This window comes from Ranitomeya variabilis, chromosome 8 (assembly GCF_051348905.1).
Source record: "Ranitomeya variabilis isolate aRanVar5 chromosome 8, aRanVar5.hap1, whole genome shotgun sequence".
Lineage (NCBI taxonomy): Eukaryota > Metazoa > Chordata > Amphibia > Anura > Dendrobatidae > Ranitomeya > Ranitomeya variabilis.
In genome coordinates this window covers 144,006,244-144,031,236 of record NC_135239.1, presented here as the reverse complement: position 1 = coordinate 144,031,236, position 24,993 = coordinate 144,006,244, and the positions used below count along the sequence as shown (strand labels likewise).

The following is a 24,993-nucleotide window of genomic DNA, read 5'->3' as shown; positions in this document are numbered from 1 at the left end:
CAGCATATGCACTGACTTGACAACTGGAACATTGGCCCACATGGCGGATTATGCCTTGCGTATCCTCAAAAGGGACCCACGCATTATAAAAATGATGACAGATGACGATTACTGGTTGGCCTGCCTCCTTGATCCTCGCTATAAAGGCAAATTGCAAAATATCATGCCACATGAGAACCTCGAACAGATATTGGCAACCAAACAAGCTACTCTTGTAGACCGTTTGATTCAGGCATTCCCAGCACACAGCGCCGGTGATGGTTCTCACACAAGCTGCAGGGGGCAACAGGGCAGAGGTGTTAGAGGTGCACAGATCAGAAGTGGCGTAGGACAGAGGGGTTTTCTGACCAGGTTGTGGAGTGATTTCGCAATGACTGCAGACACGACAGGTACAGCAGCTTCCATTCAAAGTGACAGAAGACAGCATTTGTCCAGTATGGTTACTAACTATTTTTCCTCCATTACCGATGTTCTCCCTCAACCGTCATTCCCCTTTGATTACTGGGCATCCAAAATAGACACCTGGCCTGAATTGGCCGAATATGCATTGCAGGAGCTTGCTTGCCCAGCAGCTAGTGTGCTATCAGAAAGAGTATTCAGTGCTGCAGGTTCAATACTGACAGAAAAAAGGACTCGTCTGGCTTCCCAAAATGTTGATGATCTAACCTTCATTAAAATGAACCAATCAATGATTTCTAATTATTTTGCCCCACCTTCCCCTGCTGACACCTAGGTTTCCTGTAAAAATATCTTGCTTTTGGACTTGTCTTAATGACTGCTCCAATTTCTCCATTTGCAGCTGCTGTATGTCCAGCATGGGCCATTTTTACACCTCCCTAAGTGGGCTGACTCCCCCCATGGGGCTGTGGGCACCACTTGACGCAAGCACCCGTGCGAGTGCCGTTTGGCTGAACAGGTGGGTGTGCCCACTTTTGGGCGACGGCACGGGCACAGGGTCCCTCATAGTACAATGAAGTGTCTCTGGCGGTGCACACCCAACGTCAGACACACCGTCGTAACATAAGGGGCCCTGGGCCAGTACCGCCGCCCACGAGAGAGTGTTTCCCCCCCCCCCCCAGCTCAAACAGTGCTCTACCACTTGCAAAATTACCTCTCAGGCTCTCACTGCTCCACCACTGTTTAGTCTGTGCTGTTAAATCCTTCAATGGCACTGCCAATACCAATATCTTGACATGATTGATGCTAGTTAAAATTTTCAGGGGCCCTGTCCTACATTTACACCAGTTAATACTTTGCACCAACTACCACTGTCTGCAAGTCAGCAGAAGAGCCCACCCCTGTACCTAGGTATGCCACCAGTTTGTTTCTTAAATTTTTTTTGCCAGACATTAACCTCCCATTTTTGTTTTGGCCTACTAACTGTGTCAGACACTCCTTACAGTTGTCCTCCACTGAACAAAGCTAGGCCGCCTGCGTACTCCTGTAACCGCTTTTTAACTGCATTTTGCCTATTCCTTTTTTGGCCCCACTAACTGTGTCTGCCCCTCGGTGCAATCGTCCTCTGCTGACCACACCAATGCTGCCTGTGTACCCCTGTAGCCTAATTTAAACCGCATAGAGCCTGCTTTATTATTTTAGGCCTAGGAAGTCTGTCTGCGGTCTCTCCTTGCAATCGTCCTCCGCTGACCACACCAATGCTGCCTGTGTACCCCTGTAGCCTAATTTAAACCACATAGAGCCTGCTTTATTATTTTAGGCCTAGGAAGTCTGTCTGCGGTCCCTCCTTGAAATCGTACTCCGCTGACCACACCAATGCTGCCTGTGTACCCCTGTAGCCTAATTTAAACTGCATAGAGCCTGCTTTATTATTTTAGGCCTAGGAAGTCTGTCTGCGGTCCCTCCTTGCAATCGTCCTCCGCTGACCACACCAATGCTGCCTGTGTACCCCTGCCACATAATGGAAGCTGCATAGAGCCTATTTTATTATTTTAGGCCTAGGAAGTCTGTCTGCGGTCCCTCCTTCCAATTGTCCTCCACTGACCACACCAATGCTGCCTGTGTACCCCTGTAACCAATTTAAAACTGCATAGAGCCAACTTTTTGAGTTAACACATACTACCTTTGTCTGTCTGCGCCACTCAATCACGCGGTTCTCCACTGAAAAAGCTGAGCTTCAACCTTCAGGCTCTCATTATGTAGTTTTTAATGTAACACTGCAGTTGGCCTACTACTTTGGTTGGGGCCCAGTAACGGTGTCTGCCGCTCCTTGGTGTTCTCCTCCTCCTTGGTGTTCTCCTCCAGGTTTCCTTGTCTGAGCTTCAACCTTCAGGCTCTCATTAAGTATTTTTTAATGTCACACTGCAGTTGGCCTACTACTTTGGTTGGGGCCTAGTAACAGTGTCTGCCGCTCCCTGGTGTTGTCCTCCACTGTATAAAGCTGAGCTTCAGTCCTTAGGCTTTCGGCCTATAGTAGCATATATTAAACTGCATTTGGCCTACTAGTGTGGTTGGGCCCTTAAAACGGTGTCTGCTGCTCCTGGGTTTGCTCCTCCACTGAACAAAGCAATGCCGCCTGTTTAGTCCTGTTACCAATTTTGAACTGCATTTTTAGCCTACTTGATTCTTTGGCCCTATATCTGTGTTTCCTCCTCATCCTGCCCATTGCCCAGCCACTGCTAGATGAGTCTGCTGGTACATTGACCCAGACCACTACATTCCCCTTGCACTCTACACAGCCAGAATCTGACCCTGCTGAAAGTAAGGTTCCCCTTCCCGCATGCTATACCACCTTACACAGGGACAAAGAGGAAGGTGCAGATGAAAGTGCAGGTTCCTTCATCAGGTGGGGGAGGGCATACTCGTTGGCGACGTCACTGGCACAGGGCCCCTCAGAGTACGCAAAAGTGTCGCTGCCGGTGGGAGGCGCCCCCACCGTGCAAACACACCGCTGTACTTTGAGGGGCCCTGTGCCAGTGCCAATGCCAACGAGTGGGCCCCCCCCTGCTTGCTCAGGATCACAGCACTTACAAACTTGACATACTTACCTCTCACTGCTCCACCGCCGTGACGTAGTCCACGTTTCCTGGGCCCACTAAAAACTTGAACCAGCCCTACCCCCCACAACTTTAGCCAAATGACCCCCAATTTCCAATGCCCATCTATTATTATAAAGTAAATTAAGATTGACAAGCTTCAGTAACAAGAATGGATGTTTTTGCCATTAAAATGGGCACTGTAGGTGTTTTCCTGGCCTCCACTCACTGCCGACTATGCTTCCCCATTGACTTGCATTAAGTTTCATGTTTCGGTCGATCCCCGACTTTTCGCGATAATCGGCCGACTTCACTCGACTCGACTTTTGACAAAGTCGGGTTTCGCAAAACCCGACTCGACCCCCAAAAAGTAAAAGTCGCTCAACCCTAGTCACCCCCATTTTTGACAACCAGCCTTGCTAAAGCTCACAGCTGGGGGCTGGTATTCTCAGGCTGGTAAGGGGCTATGGATATTGGCCCCCCAAGCCTAAAAGTAGCAGCCCCAGCAGCTGCCCAGAAAAGGCACATCTATTAGATGCACCAATTCTGGTGCTTTGCCCGGTTCTTCCCACTTGCCCTGGTGGCAAGTGGGGTTCATATTTGTGGGGTTGATGTCACCTTTGTATTGTCAGGTGACATCAACCCCACGGCTTAGTAATGGAAAGGCATCTATAAGATAACTATCCTTTACTAATCCTATAGTTGTACTGTAAATAAAGACACAGCCAGATTAAAGTACTTTAATTGAAAGATTGACACAGACTCCTTTAATCATCTCAATTAAACCATACTTACGACCTCGCCTAATTCCACTGAAGCCCTCGATCTCCTGTAGCAAAAGTAAAATAAAAAAAACAATATACCATACCTGTCCGTCACTCTGTCCCTTGCCATAATCCATGTCTGGGGGAGAAAGTTTTCAACCTGGACAGTGCCAAGATGCGACCGTCCAGGCTGAAAACCAATGGCGAATGAACTGCTGCAAGCGCAGCATCATTGACCAGCGGTGATGTCTCGAGGCCAGGCAGAGAGCTCCATCTGCCACCTGCGCCGCATCTACAGCCATTTTCCTGGAGACATCGTGTTGAGGCAGGCACAGATGGAGATCTCAGCTTTCCTCCATTTGCGCCTGCGGCAACTGAGAAGCCGAACGCCGGAAGAATGGCAGCCACCATATGCCGCCTCTGCAGGACCACAGCTCGCCACCGTACCACCACCGCAGGACCCCTGTTCGCCACCGTACCACCACCGCACTACCCCCAGCTCCAGGCCTGCAGCATCGGTAAGAACAGGGTTCGGTTTGTAAGACACACCTCCATTTTCCCCCTAATTTTGGGGATCATAAAAGTGCATCTTATAAAGTGAAAACTATGGTATAAACTTTTCTCCCAATATTATACTGCATGATATACCTACAGACAGACTGATTACTTTATTACATGGTCTATATTGTCTTACTATTCTGTATTACGATCTATGGTATCATGCTTTACATGTACATTTTCCTGTGAATTATGGAACCTAATCAGTATCCCTTGCTTTGTCGGATATAGACTACTTCGCTACCTTTTACCTTTAACGACAATCCCCTCCCATCTTTTAGCTACTTTATTTTAGCCCCTTTTGAATCCTCGTACATGTCCCATTTAATCTTTGGCTCATGTACTTTATACTTATTTAATAAAATTTATTTTCTATACTCAAGAGTGTTGTTTTTCTGGGTATTCTATACCCTATGGTTATTCACAGTAATTACAAGACCATTTACGAATTGTGAGGACCTGCCTGCTAGAGGCACTGATATAGAGTGACTGTGGGGGGGAAAAAAAGAAAACCAAAATACTAGTCTGGTGGGTGCAGCAAAGAAAGAAAGAAAAAAAAATGACTAACTTAAAAAGGGGATGTCTGGTCCAATTTGATAAGTCTACCGTCACTCTGTGTGATGGCAGACTTATGAACACCCCCCAGTGCAAGCACTGTCTGTGGGGATTCGCCTGTTTCTGGGCCGGGATTGGTGGGTATGTACGGAGTTGTACATACTCCTGACCAGTGCCCGTCCAGTGGGCGCAACCGCGCTCTACACACTTATGAAGTGAGGCAGTGCCCTCTAGTCGGGGCAACATACCAGTGAATGGAGCGAGGCTGCACCAACTAAGCTCTGGCCAGGAGTATACATAGCTCACACACACCCTTTTGTCCAGGGTCAGAAACCAGTGAGCCCCAGCAGCACAGTGCGTGCCCTGGGGGGATTCATAAGTCTGCCGTCGCACACAGTGACTGCAGACTTAAGGTACCCCCGCAGCCATCTTGGATCCGGGACCTGCAGAGAGGAGACCCTCGGAACAACGCGATTACATTGCGTTGTTCTGAGGGTCTCAGGGAAGCACGCAGGGAGCCCCCTCCCTGCGCGATGCTTCCCTATGCCACCAGAACACTGTGATCATGTTTGATCGCAGTGTTCCGGGGGATAATGTGCCAGGAGCGGTCCGTGACCGCTCCTGGCACATAGTGCCGGATGTCAGCTGTGATAATCAGCTGACACCCGGCTGCGATTGGCCGCCCTCCCCCCGTGAGCACGGCCGATCGCATATGACGTACTATCCCGTCGATGGTCATACGGGCCCGGGTCACGTCGACGGAATAGTACGTCAGATGTCAGAAAGGGGTTAAAATGCAATCTGCATGTCACTTAAAAGAAGTTGTTTTTTTTCCCCTTCCCTGCATCTTTCCACCCAATTGACTATAACGATCTGCACTTTTCAGTTATTTTGTACTTCCTTTTATACATTTCAAACCAGTTTTCTCTTCTTCAGACTCCATATTGATTTTCAGATTTCTCGCTTCTTTCTTCTCCATTAATCCAATGATGCATCAGCACATCATATAGGCAGCTAGTGTCAGTACCATCTTTGCACTTAGTGGTAATGTGTGATTATCCTCTCCTCTATGTTTTCCAAAATTAAATAGATTTGTATACAGTCAACTAGGCTGAACTGTTATCTCCAATAACTGTTTCATCGTCATCATCATCATCTGCGATATTGGGTATTCAACAGTACATCCTGTCTGAAGCTGCCCACCAGTTCTTGCAAATTTTGGAAAGACGTGTGGCTTGTGCTTTTTAAGGTCTCCGACCAATCAATGATGTGGCACACTACAGAAAGACTGGTGTGTTATACATTTGCTTCCCATGGGTTTAAAGGGAAGGTGGCACCAGTTTTCCTGAATTTTTTTTTTTAATGAAATTAAGCTTAAAATAGTAAATAAAATGTACTAATGCAATGTTTGCACTGTTTGCAAACATTTCTATATGAAAAATATTATATATTTTCTTACAAATATATATATTTACCACTAGGGGGAGCATTTTCCGTTTTAGACCTCAAGCAGCTATAGTAAGACTTACCAGCTTTACTGTTAGCTGGAAAATCTGGGCAGTAACTGCTGACATCAGCATTTCCCTCCCCTTTTGGGTGGTCTAATATCCCTGGGGCAGAATGAAGAGCAGCATCACAGGGCAGAGCCATTTTGTGTGTGACTGCTCTGTGATCTGCTATCACACAAGTGGTGTGTGTGTTAGTGAGGTGGCGTTCGTGAACGAGCCAACACAAAGAGCCGGCTCCCTGCTGTGAATGAAAGGAGTCGGCTCTGCAGCGTGAGTGAGCCCAGTGTTATTTTTTTTTCTTCCTTGTCTGGGCCTGGCAGCTTCTCAGATTCAGCCAGTGAAGTGTGACTGTGACTCCTGTGGGAGGAGCAGACAGCAGAGAGGTGGAGTGGAGTCTGTGGACTGTAGATGAATACATGTGTTACCATGTGACCCAAAGAAAGGGGCAATATTACACTGGCTGGGGTGGCTTCCTCCCTGGTATGTGACTGTGTAGGAGGAATGACAAATTGTATGATCATTATCATCAACTGCAATGACCTGTGAGTTACCTTCTGTCCCAAATAAAGATACACTTTACTGTGGCCTCATCCATGGCATATATACATATATGGTACTAGATGGTGGCCCGATTCTAACGCATCGGGTATTCTAGAATATGCATGTCCACGTAGTATATTGCCCAGCCACGTAGTATATTGCCCAGCCACGTAGTATATTGCCCAGCCACGTAGTATATTGCCCAGCCACGTAGTATATTGCCCAGCCACGTAGTATATTGCCCAGCCACGTAGTATGTTGCCCAGCCACGTAGTATATTGCCCAGCCACATAGTACATTGCCCAGCCACATAGTACATTGCCCAGCCACGTAGTATATTGCCCAGCCACGTAGTATATTGCCCAGCCACGTAGTATATTGCCCAGACACGTAGTATATTGCCCAGACACGTAGTATATTGCCCAGACACGTAGTATATTGCCCAGACACGTAGTATATTGCCCAGACACGTATGTAACAGGTTAAAAAACAGTTAAAATAAAAACTAAACATATACTCACCTTCCGAGGGAGCCCTTGTAGTCATGTCGCCTGTGTGCGGTGCACGCGGCAGCTTCCTGTCCCAGGGTTGGATGCGCGCAGGACCTGTCATGACGTCGCGGTCACATGACCGTGACGTCATGGAAGGTCCTTCTCGCATACCATCCTTGGCACTGGAGCCTGCCGCTTTCACTGCCGAGGAGAGGACGTGACGACGGAGGGTGAGCATAGCAGGTTTTTTTTTAATATTTTTAACATTACATTTTTTTTTACTATTGATGTCGCATAGGCAGCATCAATAGTAAAAAGTTGGGGACACACAGGGCTAATAGCAGCGGTTACGGAGTGCGTCAAACACGGCATAACGCGGTCCGTTACCGCCGGCATTAACCCTGTGTAAGCGTGCCTGCCGGGGGGTTCTGTACGGTCTGTATGGCCTGCCGGAGGATCTGTACAGCCTCTCCGGGGGGTCTGTACGGCGTCTCCGGGTTCTGTACGGCCTGCCGGGGGTCTTTGTGTCTGTGCAGGCATCGTCCGATGGGACTACAAGGCCCATTGGACGATGCCTGCTAGACTGACAGTGATTGACACATTAGCCAATGATGGGACAGTAGTAGTCCCATCATCCGGCTAATGTGTTGAATATAAAAAAAAAATACTCCATACATGCTACATACATACATACTACATTCATACTCCATACATACATACTACATTCATACTCCATACATACATACATACTACATACATACTACATAAATAGCCACTTATAGAACTAGTCACCATGGTAGAACATAATAAGACAACAATCTATACCACTAGTGACCAAGACCCACAGGGCCTATCATCAGTTACATAAACCACTTAAAAAGAAAACGATGAAATAACGGTCCAACAAGTAATATTCCAAAAAATGAATATACTTTATTAGGTGATTAACATGACCAAAATGTAAGGAGGGAAAATGACACCGCAGGAAAAATGTTGGAAAAAGAGCAGGAGGCGCGTGCCCAGGATAATGTCCAAACCAGATAGATAATAATAAAAAATTAGCAAAATGCGAACTAAACTATGAAAACTAAATAAACATAACGAAAAAACCTGGATTAGACATGGTAAAGGTGCGGAACATATATTATCGTAGTACTCTATAGTGATCAATAGTCAGCCATTTAGCTAGTGTACAGAAGCTGCTGCAAGTAGCACATAGTAAAGATGGTACATATTAGCAATATGGAAACAATATGCCCGCTCCTGCAGACATCATCACAGTATGGTGGCTGGCAGTCACTTACCGCACTAAGGACAGTTATACCTGGGACCGCGCCTCCGCCCCTACGCGCGTTTCGGCAGAAACACCTTCGTCAGGGGGCAGAGATATGGAGTGCACAACGAGTTTAAAAAGCACCCGCACCGGAAATGAGTTTTGCCGGTGACCGGAAGTGACGATGCGGTACCATGGAGAACACGGCGACGGCCGCTACCGAGTGCAGCCGAAGGACTCCGAGTTCACAGGGGCCCCATGTGACCCGGAGCACCAACCAGCTACACCACGGCACGCAGGCGCACACGGGCCCCACGGCAATCGCACCAACACAAGGACCGGCAAAGATTATTATGGATGTATGCTACATACACATGACATAACCTATATAGGCACAGACTGTACCCATTCGGACAATTAACCGATGACTTTGCATCTTATAGCGGGCATCATACAGCATATATATAGTAATAAGAAAAATATATAAGAATAGCCCACCATGTATATCAAAATTCAACTGCAAGGTATTATCCGCTAGACAGTATTATACACATAATAATAAAATAAACAATCCCAGTATTACAGCAAAATAGTAGTAACACATACTAATGACTAATACTCATGGTGGAACACCATATATAGCAATTAAGATTAGAAAAAGGTCCAATATGATGCCAAACAGAAAATACAAAAATAGATAAATGTATATAATTAAGCTAGGCACTTACATACTACATACATCCAACACAACAAAACAATGGAGTAAACACAGAATCTCAGAAATCATTATAAAAATACCAAATTTATTACACAAATATCAACAAACAATTCAATCATATGAAGAGAAAGTACAAAGTGTACAAAATGCAGGAACAATCCAATGAACAGACTGGTGGTATAGCAGAAAGTTTGCAGGGACACAGATCACTACGGTATTATACCATGGTACGAGCCCAGTATGTGTACCAGTGTGCACCATACAGAAAGCACAGCATATCATTGAGGTAAATCACTACATAATGTTAGTTATACTGCCGCCGCCTACCAGGTGCATTGGTGTAGTTATAAGCGCTTACCCATGGGAGATGATCGGTCCCACGAACTCCCTGACACCCCTCAACATTAGTTCCCTCTTGGCCACGGTGTAATTTTGTGCTATATGACTCATCTAATCGATACATACTACATACAGTACATTCATACATTACATACATGACATACATATAGATATAGATATACAGTACATTAAACATAGATTACATACTCACCGTTACTTGTCACTTTGTTCCCCGAAGCCAGTGTCATCTGTAAAAAATATGAAAAAAACAAACAACCAATATACTACCTGTCCGCAGAAATCCATGAGTGTCCCACGACGATCTCCCGTGGAAAGCAGCAGCATCAGATTAAAAAAAACGGATCCGGTGGAAAAAAACGGATCCGGCGGAAAAAAAAGGATCTGGTGAAAAAAAAAGGATCCGGCGGAAAAAAAAAAGGATCCGGCGGGAAAAAAAAAGGATCCGGCGGAAAAAAAGGATCTGGCGGGGAAAACCGGATCCGGCGGGGAAAACCGGATCCGGCGGAAAAAAACGAATCTGGCGGGAAAAAACGGACCCGGCGGAAAAAAACGGACCCAGCGGAAAAAAACGGATCCGGCGGAAAAAAACTGATACGGCGGGAAAAAAACGGTTCTGGTTGAAAAAAAAACGGATCCGGCGGAAAAAAACGGATCCGGCGGGGGAAAACGGATCAGGCGGAAAAAAACTGATCCTGCAAATGTGCTCGCAGGATGCGTTTTTTACCCATAGACTTGTATTAGTGACGGATCGTGACGGATGGCCACACGTCGTGTCCGTCGTGCAACGGATCCGTCGTGTTTTGGCGGACCGTCGGCATGAAAAACTGTTCAAGTGAACTTTTTTGTCAATCGCGTCCGCCATTTTCTACCGCGCATGCGCGGCCAAAACTCCGCCCCCTCCTTCCAGACTTCAGAATGGGCAGCGGATGTGTTGAAAAACTGCATCCGCTGCCCACGTCGGGCACAAATTTCACAACGTGCGTCGGTACGTCGGCCCGATGCATAGCGACGGACCCATACCGACGCAAGTGTGAAAAAGGCCTTTATGAGCGTTAAATTAAAAAAAAAAAAAAAAAAAAAAGGAAAAAAAAAAAACGGAGTGGGCTCCCGTGCAATTTTCTGCGCCAGAGGGGGAAAGCCGACGGCCGGGGGCCAATATCTGTAGCCTGCTATGAATATCAGCCCGCAGCTGTCTGCATAGCCTTTACTGGCTAGTAAACTAGGGGGACCCCCCCAAAAAAAATTACGTGGGGTCCCCCTATATTTTATAGCCAGTAAGGCTACGCAGACAGTTGCGGGCTGATATTCATAGCCTAGAGAGGGGCCATGGATATTGGTCCCCCCCCCCCCCGGCTACAAATACCAGTCCGCAGCCGCCCCAGAAATGGCGCATCTGTAAGATGCGCCAATTCCGGCACTTAGCCCCTCTCTTCCCACTCCCGTGTAGCGGTGGGATATGGGGTAATAAGGGGTTAATGTCACCTTGCTATTGTAAGGTGACATTAAGCCGGGTTAATAACGGAGAGGCGTCAATAAGACGCCTCTCCGTTATTAATCCAATAGTAAGAAAGGGTTAATAAAACACACACACATTAGGAAAAAGTATTTTAATATTCTTCATTTCACCATACTTACCATACTTCAGCGCCTGCAAAAAACGTAAAATAATAAACCGTATACTACCTGTCCGCCGCAGTCCAATTAATAACGAGTGTCCCACGACGATCTCCCCTATAGAACAGTGACATCGGGTGATGTCACTGCTCTATAGGACCCTCAGTGACACACTGACAGGAGACAATGGCTCCTGCAGTGTATCACTGAGGTTACCTGAGTTCAAAGTCTCACTTTATGGCAAAAAGCTGCCTGGGAAAATGTCTCACCCAGCAATGCCATAAAGTGAGACTAGGGATTTTTTTTTTTACAGCGGCGGAGGAATACAGTGGTGGAAGGATACCTTCCTGCCCTCATTGTGTTCCTTGAGCCCCTGGAGAGCAGTCGCATTATCTGATGCTGCTGTTCTCCACGGGAGATCGTCGTGGGACACTCGTGGATTTCTGCGGATCAGGGAGTATATTGGTTGTTTGTTTTTTTCATATTTTTTACAGGTTGACACTGGCTTCGGGGATCAAAATGACAAGTAATGGTGAGTATGTAATCTATGTTTAATACTGTATGTCTATATGTATGTATTGTATGTATGTATGCAGCATGTATGGATGTATGTATGCAGTATGTATGTAGCATGTATGGATGTATGTGTGTAGCATGTGTGTAGCATGTGTGTAGCATGTGTGTAGCATGTGTGTAGCATGTGTGTAGCATGTGTGTAGCATGTGTGTAGCATGTGTGTAGCATGTGTGTAGCATGTGTGTAGCATGTGTGTAGCATGTGTGTAGCATGTGTGTAGCATGTGTGTAGCATGTGTGTAGCATGTGTGTAGCATGTGTGTAGCATGTGTGTAGCATGTGTGTAGCATGTGTGTAGCATGTGTGTAGCATGTGTGTAGCATGTGTGTAGCATGTGTGTAGCATGTGTGTAGCATGTGTGTAGCATGTGTGTAGCATGTGTGTAGCATGTGTGTAGCATGTGTGTAGCATGTGTGTAGCATGTGTGTAGCATGTGTGTAGCATGTGTGTAGCATGTGTGTAGCATGTGTGTAGCATGTGTGTAGCATGTGTGTAGCATGTGTGTAGCATGTGTGTAGCATGTGTGTAGCATGTGTGTAGCATGTATGTATGTAGCATGTGTGTAGCATGTGTGTAGCATGTATGGATGTATGTATGTAGCATGTATGTATGTAGCATGTATGGATGTATGTATGTAGCATGTATGTATGTAGCATGTATGGATGTATGTATGTAGCATGTATGTATGTAGCATGTATGGATGTATGTATGTAGCATGTGTGTAGCATGTATGTAGCATGTATGTACCATGTATGTATGGATGTATGTTTGCAGTATGTATGTAGCATGTATGGATGTATGTATGCAGTATGTATGTAGCATGTATGGATGTATGTAGCATGTATGTATGTAGCATGTATGGATGTATGTAGCATGTATGTAGCATGTGTGGAGTTTTTTTTTTTTCATTCAACACATTAGCCGGATGATGGGACTACTACTGTCCCATCATTGGCTAATGTGTCAATCACTGTCAGTGTAGCAGGCATAGCCCGATGGGACTTGTAGTCCCATCGGACGTTGCTTGCACACACGCATAGAGACGGGGAGAAAATGCAGGGAGGAGAGGAAAAAGAGCGACACGGGAGAGAACGACACGGGGGGGGGGGGGGGGGGCAGAGAATGCAGGGGGAGAGGAGGGAGAAGGACACGGGGAGAGAATGCAGGGAGGAGAGGAGGGAGAGCGACACAGGGGGAGAAATGCAGCTTACCGGAGCTCGCCGGGACTGTGTGTGAGGAGGCGGAGACATAGCAGGAGAAGCACCCAGGGAGGGCAGAGTGTGAGAGCAGAGTATGTCTGCTCAGAACGTGCAGTGCTTGGAGTACAGACAGAGGAGCAGGGAGGTAAATCACCCGCACTCTCCGGCTCCAGTCAGCGTTTCTGTCCTGCAGCGATAGAGAGCAAGTGGAGCTGGGCAGAGAGCACTGGGCTATAGTAAAATGGCTGCTAGTCACACCTACAGCAGTGAGTTGTGCAGCCCACAGAGGCGTGCCCAGCTCACTGCTAACGCCTCTCCAATGTTCTAGATAGGGTCCGCGGCGGTCTATTATCTCCTATGTCCATGGGGTGCCGTATTCTGACACTGATAGTGACGTGCTACTGCTGTGAAACCAAGATGTCAGCCCCCAGTTCCTTCTTTCTACTGGTATAACACACAAAATCTGTTTTACATGCATTCAAATCTTGGTTATAACAGCATGTTATGCTACATTACATTCATTAATGAATGATCTACAAACGCGGTACCTTACCTTTAATCATGCAAAGTTAGGGAAACACCTCTTCACGTCACATTTCCATAATGCATTTATAGCAGTGTCAATTAATGAGAAATGAATGGTGAAGTAATGGCTAAGACAAGAACAGTTTAATCTTACCCAGGTCACTTTCTTCACTCTCTGTTTTTTGGGGTGAGGTAGTCTCCTCCTTTACAGGATCTTTCTGTGTAAAGGGTAAAATATGTACAATTAGGACAAATGAGTACAAACAGTAAAGGAAGGAAAAAAGGCAAATATGATTAATAAAATATATATATATATATATATATATATATATATATATATATATATATATATATATATATATATATATATATATATATACACATATATACATACATATACACACACACACGCATACATACATACACACACATATATACCGTATTTTTCGCTTTGTAAGACGTTCCGGATTATAAGACGCACCCCAAATTTTGAGGAGAAAAATAGGAAAAAACTTTTTTTAATAAATTGGTGGGGAGTCTTATAATCCATGCGTCTTATTACTTACCAGGGGTTGTGGCTGTGGTGGATCAGGGTCCCAGGGTCGTTGCTGGAGGCAGGAGTGGAGCATTGCTGCCGGCTGGGATGAGGGGGTCTGCAGGGGGCTCCTGTGCTGCAGGGGGGCTCCTGTGCTGCAGGCTGGGATGAGGGGTCGGCAGGGGGGCTCATGTGCTGCAAGCTGGGATGAGGGGTCTGCAGGGGGGCTCCTGTGCTGCAAGCTGGGATGAGGGGTCTGCAGGGGGCTCCTGTGCTGCAGGGCTGTCTCCGATGCTGCAGGGCTGTCTCCGGTGTTGCGGGGGGGCTCTGGCGACATTTTGTGAAAGGCCAGAGCCCCCGGCAGTTCGTCCATGCGTTCCTGTATGACTGACTCCGGGAAAATGGCAGCCGGAATCTCGAGAGATGAGATCTCAGCGCTGAAATCTCATCTCCCGAGATTCCGGCGGCCATTTTCCCGGAATTAGTCATACTGGAACGCATGGACGAACTGCCGGGGGGCTCTGGTCTTTCACAAAATGTCGCCAGAGCCCCCCGCAGCACCGGAGCCTCCAGCATCACCCGGGGTAGCAGCGGACAACCCCGGCAGCGGCGGCGGATGACAGTGGCGGCGGGCGGTAGCGCCGGCGGACACCCCCTCATCCCAGCCTGTAATGGTAAGCGGTATATCCGCTTTGTTAGACGCACCCACATTTCCCCACCCAAATTTGGGGGAAATAAAGTGCGTCTTACAAAGCGTAAAATACGGTATATATACACATACATATACTAGATGTTTCCAGCCAGCTGACGCTCGGCACGCTCATTGCTATCTAATTTACGCTACTGGTGATTAAACTAAAGTAAATAATGACAACATTCAATAGCGCTTACGCAGGTGGTAAATTAATTTAAAATGAAGTTAATAATAGTGTGGTGATGTGGTGGGGGGGCGGGATTGTGTGTGATAACGTGGTGGGGGGGCGGGATTGTGTGTGATAACGTGGTGGGGGCGGGATTGTGTGTGGTGATGGGGGGGCGGGATTATGTGTGGTGATGTGTAGGGGGGCGGGATTATCTGTGGTAATGTGGTGGGGGCGGTATTATGTGTGGTAATGTGGTGGGGGCGGGATTATGTGTGGTGATGTGGTGGGGGGGCGGGATTGTGTGTGATAACGTGGTGGGGGGCGGGATTATGTGTGGTAATGGGGTGGGGGGGCAGGATTGTGTGTGGTGATGTGTTGGGGGCGGGATTGTGTGGTGATGTGTTGGGGGGCGGGTTTGTGTGTGGTGATGTGGTGGGGGGCGGGATTATGTGTGGTAATGGGGTGGGGGGTGGTAATTTTGTGTGGTAATGGGGTGGGGGGGGCGGGATTGTGTGTGGTGATGTGTTGGGGGGCGGGATTGTGTGTGGTGATGTGTTGAAGGGGCGGGATTGTGTGTGGTAATGCGGTGGGGGGCGGGATTGTGTGTGGTGATGTGGGTGGCGGAGCTACTGTGCAGGGGGCGGGATTAGCGAGTAATCACGATGCCTCCCATATATACATATATATAGATAGATAGATAGATAGATATACACACATACACAGCAGCACATGTGCATGAATCTAGGCCATGTGAAAGCACAGACAAATATTCAATATAGATTATACTCAAAAATGTTTTTTCACAAAACATACAGGAATAGATGAAATGAAGGTTCTTAGCGCATCGGCTCTACCTGCCCATAAATTGTAGGCTTAGCCCTAGAGTGACATGTTTTGTCTATAGTTGTAGGCTGGTGGCCCAAAAGTGGCATGTATGGTAGAGTAGGACCCATCAGAGGGAGGTCACCTTGACACGGTTGATGGGCAGACATGAATTGGCCAATTTATGTGCCAAGAACCTTCATTTCATCTATTACTGTATGTTTTATGAAAAAACATTTTTTTGAAAAACATTTGTGAAAAAATATTTTTGAGAAGTAGAATCTATATTGAATATTTGTCTGTGTTTTCACATGGCCTAGATCAGAGGTGTCAAACTGCATTCCTCGAGGGCCGCCAACAGGTCATGTTTTCAGGATTTCCTTGTATTGCACAGGTGATAATTTAATCACCTGCACAGAATGATTCCAGCACCTTGTAGAATGCTAAGGAAATCCTGAAAACATGACCTGTTAGTGGCTCTCGAGGAATGCAGTTTGACACCTCTGGCCTAGATTCATGCACATGTGCTGCTGTGTTCTTTTTTTATCTACAGTACAGACCAAAAGTTTGGACACACCTCATTTAAAGATTTTTCTGTATTTTCATGACTATGAAAATTGTACATTCACACTGATGGCATCAAAACTATGAATTAACACATGTGGATTTATATACTTAACAAAAAAGTGTGAAACAACTGAAAAGCATTAAGCTACTTACGGTAGCGGCATTTCTCGGAGGCCCATGACAGCATGACGAGAGAGGGGATCCGCCCATTAGGAACAGGAAACCTACAGATACAAAAGGGCGGCACCTCTCCCCTGCATCAGTTGTATTTCAGAGCCTTGAGAGGACTACCGCGGTTAGTGGCACACAAAAATATACATTATATACAGTTTATATACAAAATTGTAGCCAATATATTGGAACTGGGTATCATACGTGAGATATATACATTATAGGAAGTGCAACCTCCACGTGAAAATAGGGAGGGAACTAAGGGTGCTGTCATGGGCCTTCGAGAAATGCCGCTACCGTAAGTAGCTTAATGCTTTACTCGGACTCCCATGACAGCATGACGAGAGAATTACAGAGATGTAACACTACCTTAGGGAGGGACTATAGCTTGCAGCACCCTTAACCCAAAGGGGAGATCAGAGGAGGCCCCTAAATCCAACCTATAGTGTTTAAAGAAGGTGGACGGGGATGACCATGTGGCCGCCTTACATATCTGGTCGATTGATACTCCAGATTTTTCCGCCCAGGATGTAGCCATGGCTCTGGTGGAATGCGCCCTCAGATTCTGCGGAGTCGGACCCCCACCTGCAGTATAAGCCGGAAGAGATAGCCTCCCTAATCCACTTCGCTAGTATGTACTTTGATACCCTGAGTCCCTTTCTAGGATTTTGGAAAGATAAAAATAACGCATTATCTTTCTTCCATGTATCAGTAACAGAGATGTATTCTAACAGGCATCTCCTAACGTCTAGTGTATGGCGTAGCTCTTCTTTAGGGTTGGAGGGATTGGGAAGGAAAGATGGTAAAACTATCTCCTGTGACCTGTGAAACCGTGATGATACTTTTGGTAAATAGGCTGGGTCCGGTCTGAGGACTACCCTATCTGGCAGAAACTCTGTGTAAGGGGGAAGTCTGGAGAGAGCTTGTATGTCTCCCACCCTACGGGCAGATGTTATCGCTACCAGAAAAGCTGTTTTAAGGGATAAGGCCTTAATTGAAGCTGATTGCAATGGTTCAAACGGCTCTCTAGTCAATGCTGACAGGACCAGGTTAAGATCCCAAGGCATAGATCTATCCTTATGTATGGGTCTAGCCCTACTAGATGCTTTAATGAACCTTGAAATCCAATAATTATTGGCGACGTTACAGGAAAACAGGGCCCCTAGAGCCGAGACTTGTACCTTTAGAGTACTAGTGGATAGATTTAGCTCTAAGCCTCTTTGTAGGAATTCTAAGATTTGTTTTATAGGTATTCCCTCTTCTAAATTAAAATCAGAAGAGGCCAGGAATTTCCGCCAAGTTCTAGCGTAGATTGTTGTCGTAATCTGTTTCCTACTTTTCATAAGGGTTTCAATTAAATTTGAGGAGAACCCTTTGTTTTTCAGTAACGCCCTCTCAAACTCCATGCCGTCAAATGGAGACTCTTTACTTGAGGATGGCTGATCGGACCCTGGTGGAGTAAATCTGGAATGTCCGGAAGCACCCAGGGGTCCTCCACTGACATGATCCTGAGCCAGGTGAACCAGGCCCTTCTGGGCCAGAATGGGGCAATCAAAATAACTCTTGCCCGATCTTCTCTTAGCTTCCTGATTACCAGAGGTATCAGGGCTAGCGGGGGGAACGCATAAGCCAGCCGAAAGTCCCAACTGATCAGAAAGGCGTCTACCGCCAGAGGATTCTCCCTGGGATTTAGGGAACAGAATTTTATTGTCTTTCGGTTGTCTCTGGTGGCAAATAAATCTACCTCTGGATGTCCCCATTTGTGGACAATCTGGTTGAACACGAGAGTGTTTAGAGACCACTCCCTTTGTCTCAGGGTGTTGCGGCTTAGAAAGTCCGCTTTCACATTTTCTTTTCCTCTTATATGCAGTGCGCTTAAAGATAGAAAATGGTTTTCCGCAGTCTGGAATATACGATCTGTCACTCTCATCAGTGATTCGGAATGAGTTCCACCCTGGTGATTTATGTACGCGACCGCCACCTGGTTGTCCGAGAGGATCTTGACGTGATGACCCTGCAGATATATGAGTAATTTTTTAACTGAAAGTTCAATTGCCATTAACTCTTTTTGGTTGGAGGAGGCTGATGTTAGGGGGTTCCATAGACCCTGAACTATCAATGTCATCCATGTGTGCTCCCTAACCTGAAGGGCTAGCGTCTGTTGTTACAATACGTGTCGCCTGTGTCACCCAGGGAACTCCTGCCGATAAATTGTCATTGATTAGCCACCATCTAAGAGATGTCAGTGCTTCTGGACCCAAAGTAATCTGACTCTGCAAGGACCCTTGTAAAACCCTATCATTAACCAGTACCCCGGATTGTAAAGGTCTGGTGTGAAATTGGGCCCAACGGACAGCGGGAATGCATGAGGTTAGAGATCCTAACAGTGACATAGCCTGTCTAAGGGTCATGAATGGTTTATCAATTGCTCTAGACACCTGTTGTTGGATGTGTAACAATTTGTCGGGCGGAAGACAACACTGTTGGGTTTCTGAATTTAACAACAGCCCTAAGAATCTCTGTATTTTCTGGGGCTGTAATCGGGATTTTTCATAATTCACAATCCACCCCAGATGCTCAAGTTTGGTTGTGGTTATCTCTAGCTGAGAGAGGCAATGGTCTGCCGAACTCCCAACTATAAGGAAATCATCCAAATAGGGGACAATCAAGATGTCAGAGTCTCGTAAGTGCGCCATGACTTCGGCCACTAACTTGGTAAACACCCTAGGAGCCGCTGATAAGCCAAAGGGAAGAGCTCTAAACTGGAAATGACGAATTTGTCCCCCCATTGACACAGCTACCCTCAGGAATCTCTGGAAGTCTTCATGTATTGGGACATGATAGTATGCGTCCTTTAAATCTACAACTACCATGAAGCAGTGTTTAAATAACATTTTTATTGCTGAACCAATTGATTCCCATTTTGAACGATTCATTGGTCAGAAACTTATTAAGGCATTTGAGATTTATGATCGTTCTAAACGATCCGTCTGGCTTCTTGATCAGAAAAAGAGGAGAGTAAAATCCCCTCCCTCTTTCTGATACTGGGATTTCAACCAAAACATTCTTGGAGCATAGGTTCGTGACTTCTGCTTCCAAGGCTGCTTGCTCAAGGGGGGAGGAACGTAAAGGGGTTAATCTAAATTTATCTCGAGGCCAGTGATCGAAGTCAAGTCTTAGACCTTTTGCTATAATGCCTCGGACCCATTTACTGTTCGTAATGTCAAACCAAGCTGAGGAGAATGCTGACAGTCTACCCCCCACAGGGATTGCTAGTCATTGGTCCGTTTTTTTCTGTTCTTTCGAGGAACGGCGAAACATATAGTCCGTACCTCTTCCGCGTCTATCCTCCCATCTAAAACTCTCTCTAGAGGGTGAGGATCCGCGTTTTTTCCCGCGACCAAATCTCCTCTTATTGAAGGGCCGGCGGTAGGATGCTGAAGACGGATTAGGAAATTTCTTCTTATCATCCCCCGCCTTTTCCAGCAACTCATCCAGAGTTGGTCCAAAGAGATATTCTCCTTTACACGGGATGGCGCAGAGCTTAGTTCTGGATTGAATGTCGCCTGACCAGCACTTCAACCATAAAGCCCTACGAGCCGCGTTGGAGAGTCCTGCCGCTCTAGCCGCCATCCGGACCGAGTCCACAGATGCGTCTGACAGAAAGGCCGCAGCATTCTGCATTGTTGGTAAAGCCTTCAGAATGGAATCTCTGGAAGCGCCGTCCTTGAGCTGGGATTCTAACTGATCCAGCCAGACCATTAAAGATCTGGCTGTACATGTCGCGGCAACAGCTGGTCTTAGAGATCCCGCCGCCGTCTCCCAGGTTCCTTTAAGGAAAGTATCTGCCTTTCTGTCAAGGGGGTCCTTGAGGGTCCCCATATCCTCAAATGGCAATGAGACTTTCTTTGACGCTTTTGCCACCGCCGCATCCAGCTTAGGGGCTTTATCCCATGTTTCCACAACCGGATCATCAAAAGGGTACCTGCGTTTCAATGCTGGCGGTAAGGAACCCTTTTTCTCGGGTTTCTTCCATTCTCGGAGAATCAAGTCTTGGATTTTTTCGTTCACCGGAAAAGATCTATGTTTTTTACGATCCAATCCGCTGAACATCATATCCTGTTTTGAGGGCTGCGGCTTGGGCTCTTCTATACACATTGTGCCTCTAACAGACTTGCCGACTTTGTCAATTCTATCCAGGGGTAGGCAGAATCGTCCAGACTCCTCATCTGAAGAAGAGGAGGAAGGACTTGAGTGATAGGTACCCTCTTCTCTTTCTTCCTCCAAAGAATTAGAGTCCAGGGGGGTCCTATGTTTTGAACCTCCCGCTTGGGATAGGGACCGTAGGGATTCCCTTACTTCCAAACGGATCATTTCCTTCAGGTTAGCCGCACTCACAGATTCTTCCGCTACCTAGGGGAGGACAATATAGGTGATAACTACTATCTGACCTAGTGTCACTTCCACCCAACCACTCCTGTAGACCTCACCGTCTGTTGTATACAGGGGGCACATAATTTTTTGGGACAAGAATCAGGTAAGGGGACCCCACAGAGGGCACATTCCTTATGCCTTGACTTGTCCGTGCTTTTCTTCCCCTAGAATGATAAAGTATAAGGGGCCTGCGTCACAGAGTGAACTTTCACGTAGATCACTTACCCGTGCGCCAAAGTACCGGAATACGAGGGGGTTCTTTCCAAGCCGAAGCTCTGGATCCTTTTGCGGATGAGCTTCTTCGACTGGACTGGTCGCTTCTGTCCTTGTCCTGGGGCTTCTGACGCACCTCATCCAGCAGCTGCTGCTGCTGCTCACCACCACTCTCCATGACGACTTGCGACCAAAAGCAGGGCTCTGCAGTCGCCACCTGCTTAAATCCCCCTTGGATCCGGTCAGCAGATAGGCCAGCGCTACCCTATTGGCTCAGGATACAGCAGGGAGGGCAGGAAACCTTGTGGGAAAAACCGGCATTCAGGATGCGATGGGCGCCGCCATCTTGGATTGACTGCGCATGCGCAGACACCAGGCGACCCGGAAGCGGCTACTAACTCCGCCCCCTCACGTCACCGCACCCGGAAATGCTCCAGCACACGCTGAGAGCGGTGCAGGACGCCGGGGACGGGCCGCAGCGCTCCGGTTGTTCACCCACGCAGCCCTGACGCCGGCACCCCATATTCGCCGCACCGCTGCACCACCAATGGGATATACTTACCGGCGCTGACGCTGATGGAGGCAGGAAAATCCTCCGGACTCCGCTCCCTGCTGCGAACGCCACCGCGTGCAGTCCAGCCAGGACCACCGTGGCGTCTCCAGGGTTCTCCGCACCGGCCGAGGTAGGAGACCCCCCCGCTACCAGATTCGGTCCGGCCGGCCTGGGCTCCTTTAGTCTGTAGGCACCCATCCCTTTAGGAACAGGAAACCAACTGATGCAGGGGAGAGGTGCCGCCCTTTTGTATCTGTAGGTTTCCTGTTCCTAATGGGCGGATCCCCTCTCTCGTCGTGCTGTCATGGGAGTCCGAGTAAATATGTCTTATATTCTAGGTTCTTCAACGTAGCCACCTTTTGCTTTGATGACTGCTTTGCACACTCTTGGCATTCTCTTGATGAGCTTCAAGAGGTAGTCACCGGGAATGGTCTTCCAACAATCTTGAAGGCGTTCCCAGAGATGCTTAGCACTTGTTGGCCCTTTTGCCTTCACTCTGCGGTCCAGCTCACCCCAAACCATCTCGATTGGGTTCAGGTCTGGTGACTGTGGAGGCCAGGTCATCTGGCGTAGCACCCCATCACTCTCCTTCTTGGTCAAATAGCCCTTACACAGCCTGGAGGTGTGTTTGGGGTCATTGTCCTGTTGAAAAATAAATGATGGTCCAACTAAACGCAAACCGGATGGAATAGCATGCCGCTGCAAGATGCTGTGGTAGCCATGCTGGTTCAGTATGCCTTCAATTTTGAATAAATCACCAACAGTGTCACCAGCGAAGCACCCCCACACCATCACTCCTCCTCCTCCATGCTTCACGGTGAGAACCAGGCATGTAGAGTCCATCCGTTCACCTATTCTGCGTCGCACAAAGACACGGTTGGTTGGAACCAAAGATCTCAAATTTGGACTCATCAGACCAAAGCACAGATTTCCACTGGTCTAATGTCCATTCCTTGGGTTCTTTAGCACAAACAAGTCTCTTCTGCTTGTTGCCTGTCCTTTGCAGTGGTTTCCTAGCAGCTATTTTACCACGAAGGCCTGCTGCACAAAGTCTCCTCTTAACAGTTGTTGTAGGGATGTGTCTGCTGATAGAACTGTGTGGCATTGACCTGGTCTCCAATCTGAGCTGCTGTTAACCTGCGATTTCTGAGGCTGGTGACTCGGATAAACTTATCCTCAGAAGCAGAGGTGATTCTTGGTCTTCCTTATCTGTGGCGGTCCTCATGTGAGGCAGGTTCTTTGTAGCGCTTGATGGTTTTTGCAACTGCACTTGGGGTCACTTTAAAAGTTTGCCCAATTTTTCAGACTGACTGACCTTCATTTCTTAAAGTAATGATGGCCACTCGTTTTTCTTTACTTAGCTGCTTTTTTCTTGCCATAATACAAATTGTAACAGTCTATTCAGTAGGACTATCAGCTGTGTATCCACCAGGCTTCTGCACAACACAACTGATGGTCCCAACACCACTTATAAGGCAAGAAATCCCACTTATTAAACCTGACAGGGCACACCTGTGAAGTGAAAACAATTCCCGGTGACTGCCTCTTGAAGCTCATCAAGAGAATGTCAAGAGTGTGCAAAGCAGTCATCAAAGGAAAAGGTGGCTACTTTGAAGAACCTAGAATATAAGACATAATTTCAGTTGTTTCACACTTTTTTATTAAAGGGAACCAGTCACCTTCCCCCCAGTCGTTTCAAACTAAAAGAGCCACCTTGTGCAGCAGTAATGCTGCATTCTGACAAGGTGGCTCTTTTAGTTCTGGGTGCTGTAACTAAAGAAATAATCTGTTTTTTTAATTTGTCAGAAATACCTTGTCTTCAGTCCTGGAGGCAGGCGTTTCCACCCTGCAGGAGACGCCACACAGCCGTCACTCAAATCTTCTTGGCGCCGCTTCCTCGCCGCTGTTTTGAGAATAGCCGGCGCCTGCGCTCTTTTTTCTTGCCTGGTGCAGGCGCAGTGAGCGCTGCCCGTCTTTCCTCATAAGCAGTCTCGGTGACTGCGCCTGTGCGGACGCCCTGCTTGTGAATCCCAGCCCCGCAGTGACTTATGATTTATTCACATTGCGGGGCTGGGATTCAAAGGCAGGGCGGCCGCGCAGGCGCAGTCACCGAGACTGCATATGAGGAAAGACGGGCAGCGCTCACTGCGCCTGTACCAGGCAGGAAAAAAAAAAAGAGCGCAGGTGCCGACTATTTTCAAAACAGCGGTGAGGAGGGGGCGCCCGGCGCCAAGATTTGAGTGACGGCTGTGTGGCGTCCTACCTCCTTGACTGAAGACAAGGTATTTCTGACAAATAAAAAAACTGATTATTTCTCTAGTTACAGCACCCAGAACTAAAAGAGCACCTTGTCAGAATGCAGCATTACTGCTGCACAAGGTGGCTCTTTTAGTTTGAAACGACTTGGGGAGGGGGGGGGGGGGGGGGAGGGTGACAGGTTCCCTTTAAGTATATAATTCCACATGTGTTAATTCATAGTTTTGATGCCTTCCGTGTGAATGTACAATATTCATAGTCATGAAAATACAGAAAAATCATTAAATGAGAAGGTGTGTCCAAACTTTTGGTCTGTACTGTATATGATGCACTTTTGTTTTTTTGATGCACATGTTCACATTAGGAGTGCTGGTTGTGTGTGTGTGCGCGTATATACACACACACACACATTATATATACACATACAGTATATATATATATATATATATATATATATATATATATATATATATATATATATATATATATATATATATATACATACACACACACACACACACACACATATATACACACATATATGCACACACACACACATATATATATATGACCATGGCGACCAGCACCAGGCTATTCAGCTACACATGATACATTGTTACATTGTGGCGACAGCTTGTGTGCCGCTTTATATATTGAAAATTATTCTGAAAGTCTGTATACAAAGAGGTTAGGCTTGTTTCACACTTCCGTCGGACGTTTTGATAATAGTGAAAAACGTGTGTAACGCATCCAGTGTTTTGACGGATGAGTGTGTTCTCGCCTGGATTGAAATGGAGAGATTTCTGGGAGAGAGGGAGCGAGAGAGAGAGCGAGCGAGGGAGAAAAGAGAGAGGGAGAGGGAGAAAAGAGAGAGGGAGAATAGAGAGCGAGAAGGGAGAGAGAGCG

At 47.0% G+C, this 24,993-nt stretch overlaps 1 protein-coding gene across 1 annotated transcript in view; it reads right to left on the bottom strand.

Moving 5' to 3' along the window:
• Positions 1-24,993, bottom strand: part of ST13 (ST13 Hsp70 interacting protein) — a 202,530-nt gene that overhangs the window by 133,628 nt on the left and 43,909 nt on the right. Inside the window, exon 3 of the mRNA XM_077276087.1 lies at positions 13,828-13,891. Within this exon, the coding sequence (XP_077132202.1) occupies positions 13,828-13,891 (64 nt within the window). The remainder of the gene's footprint in view (positions 1-13,827; positions 13,892-24,993) is intronic.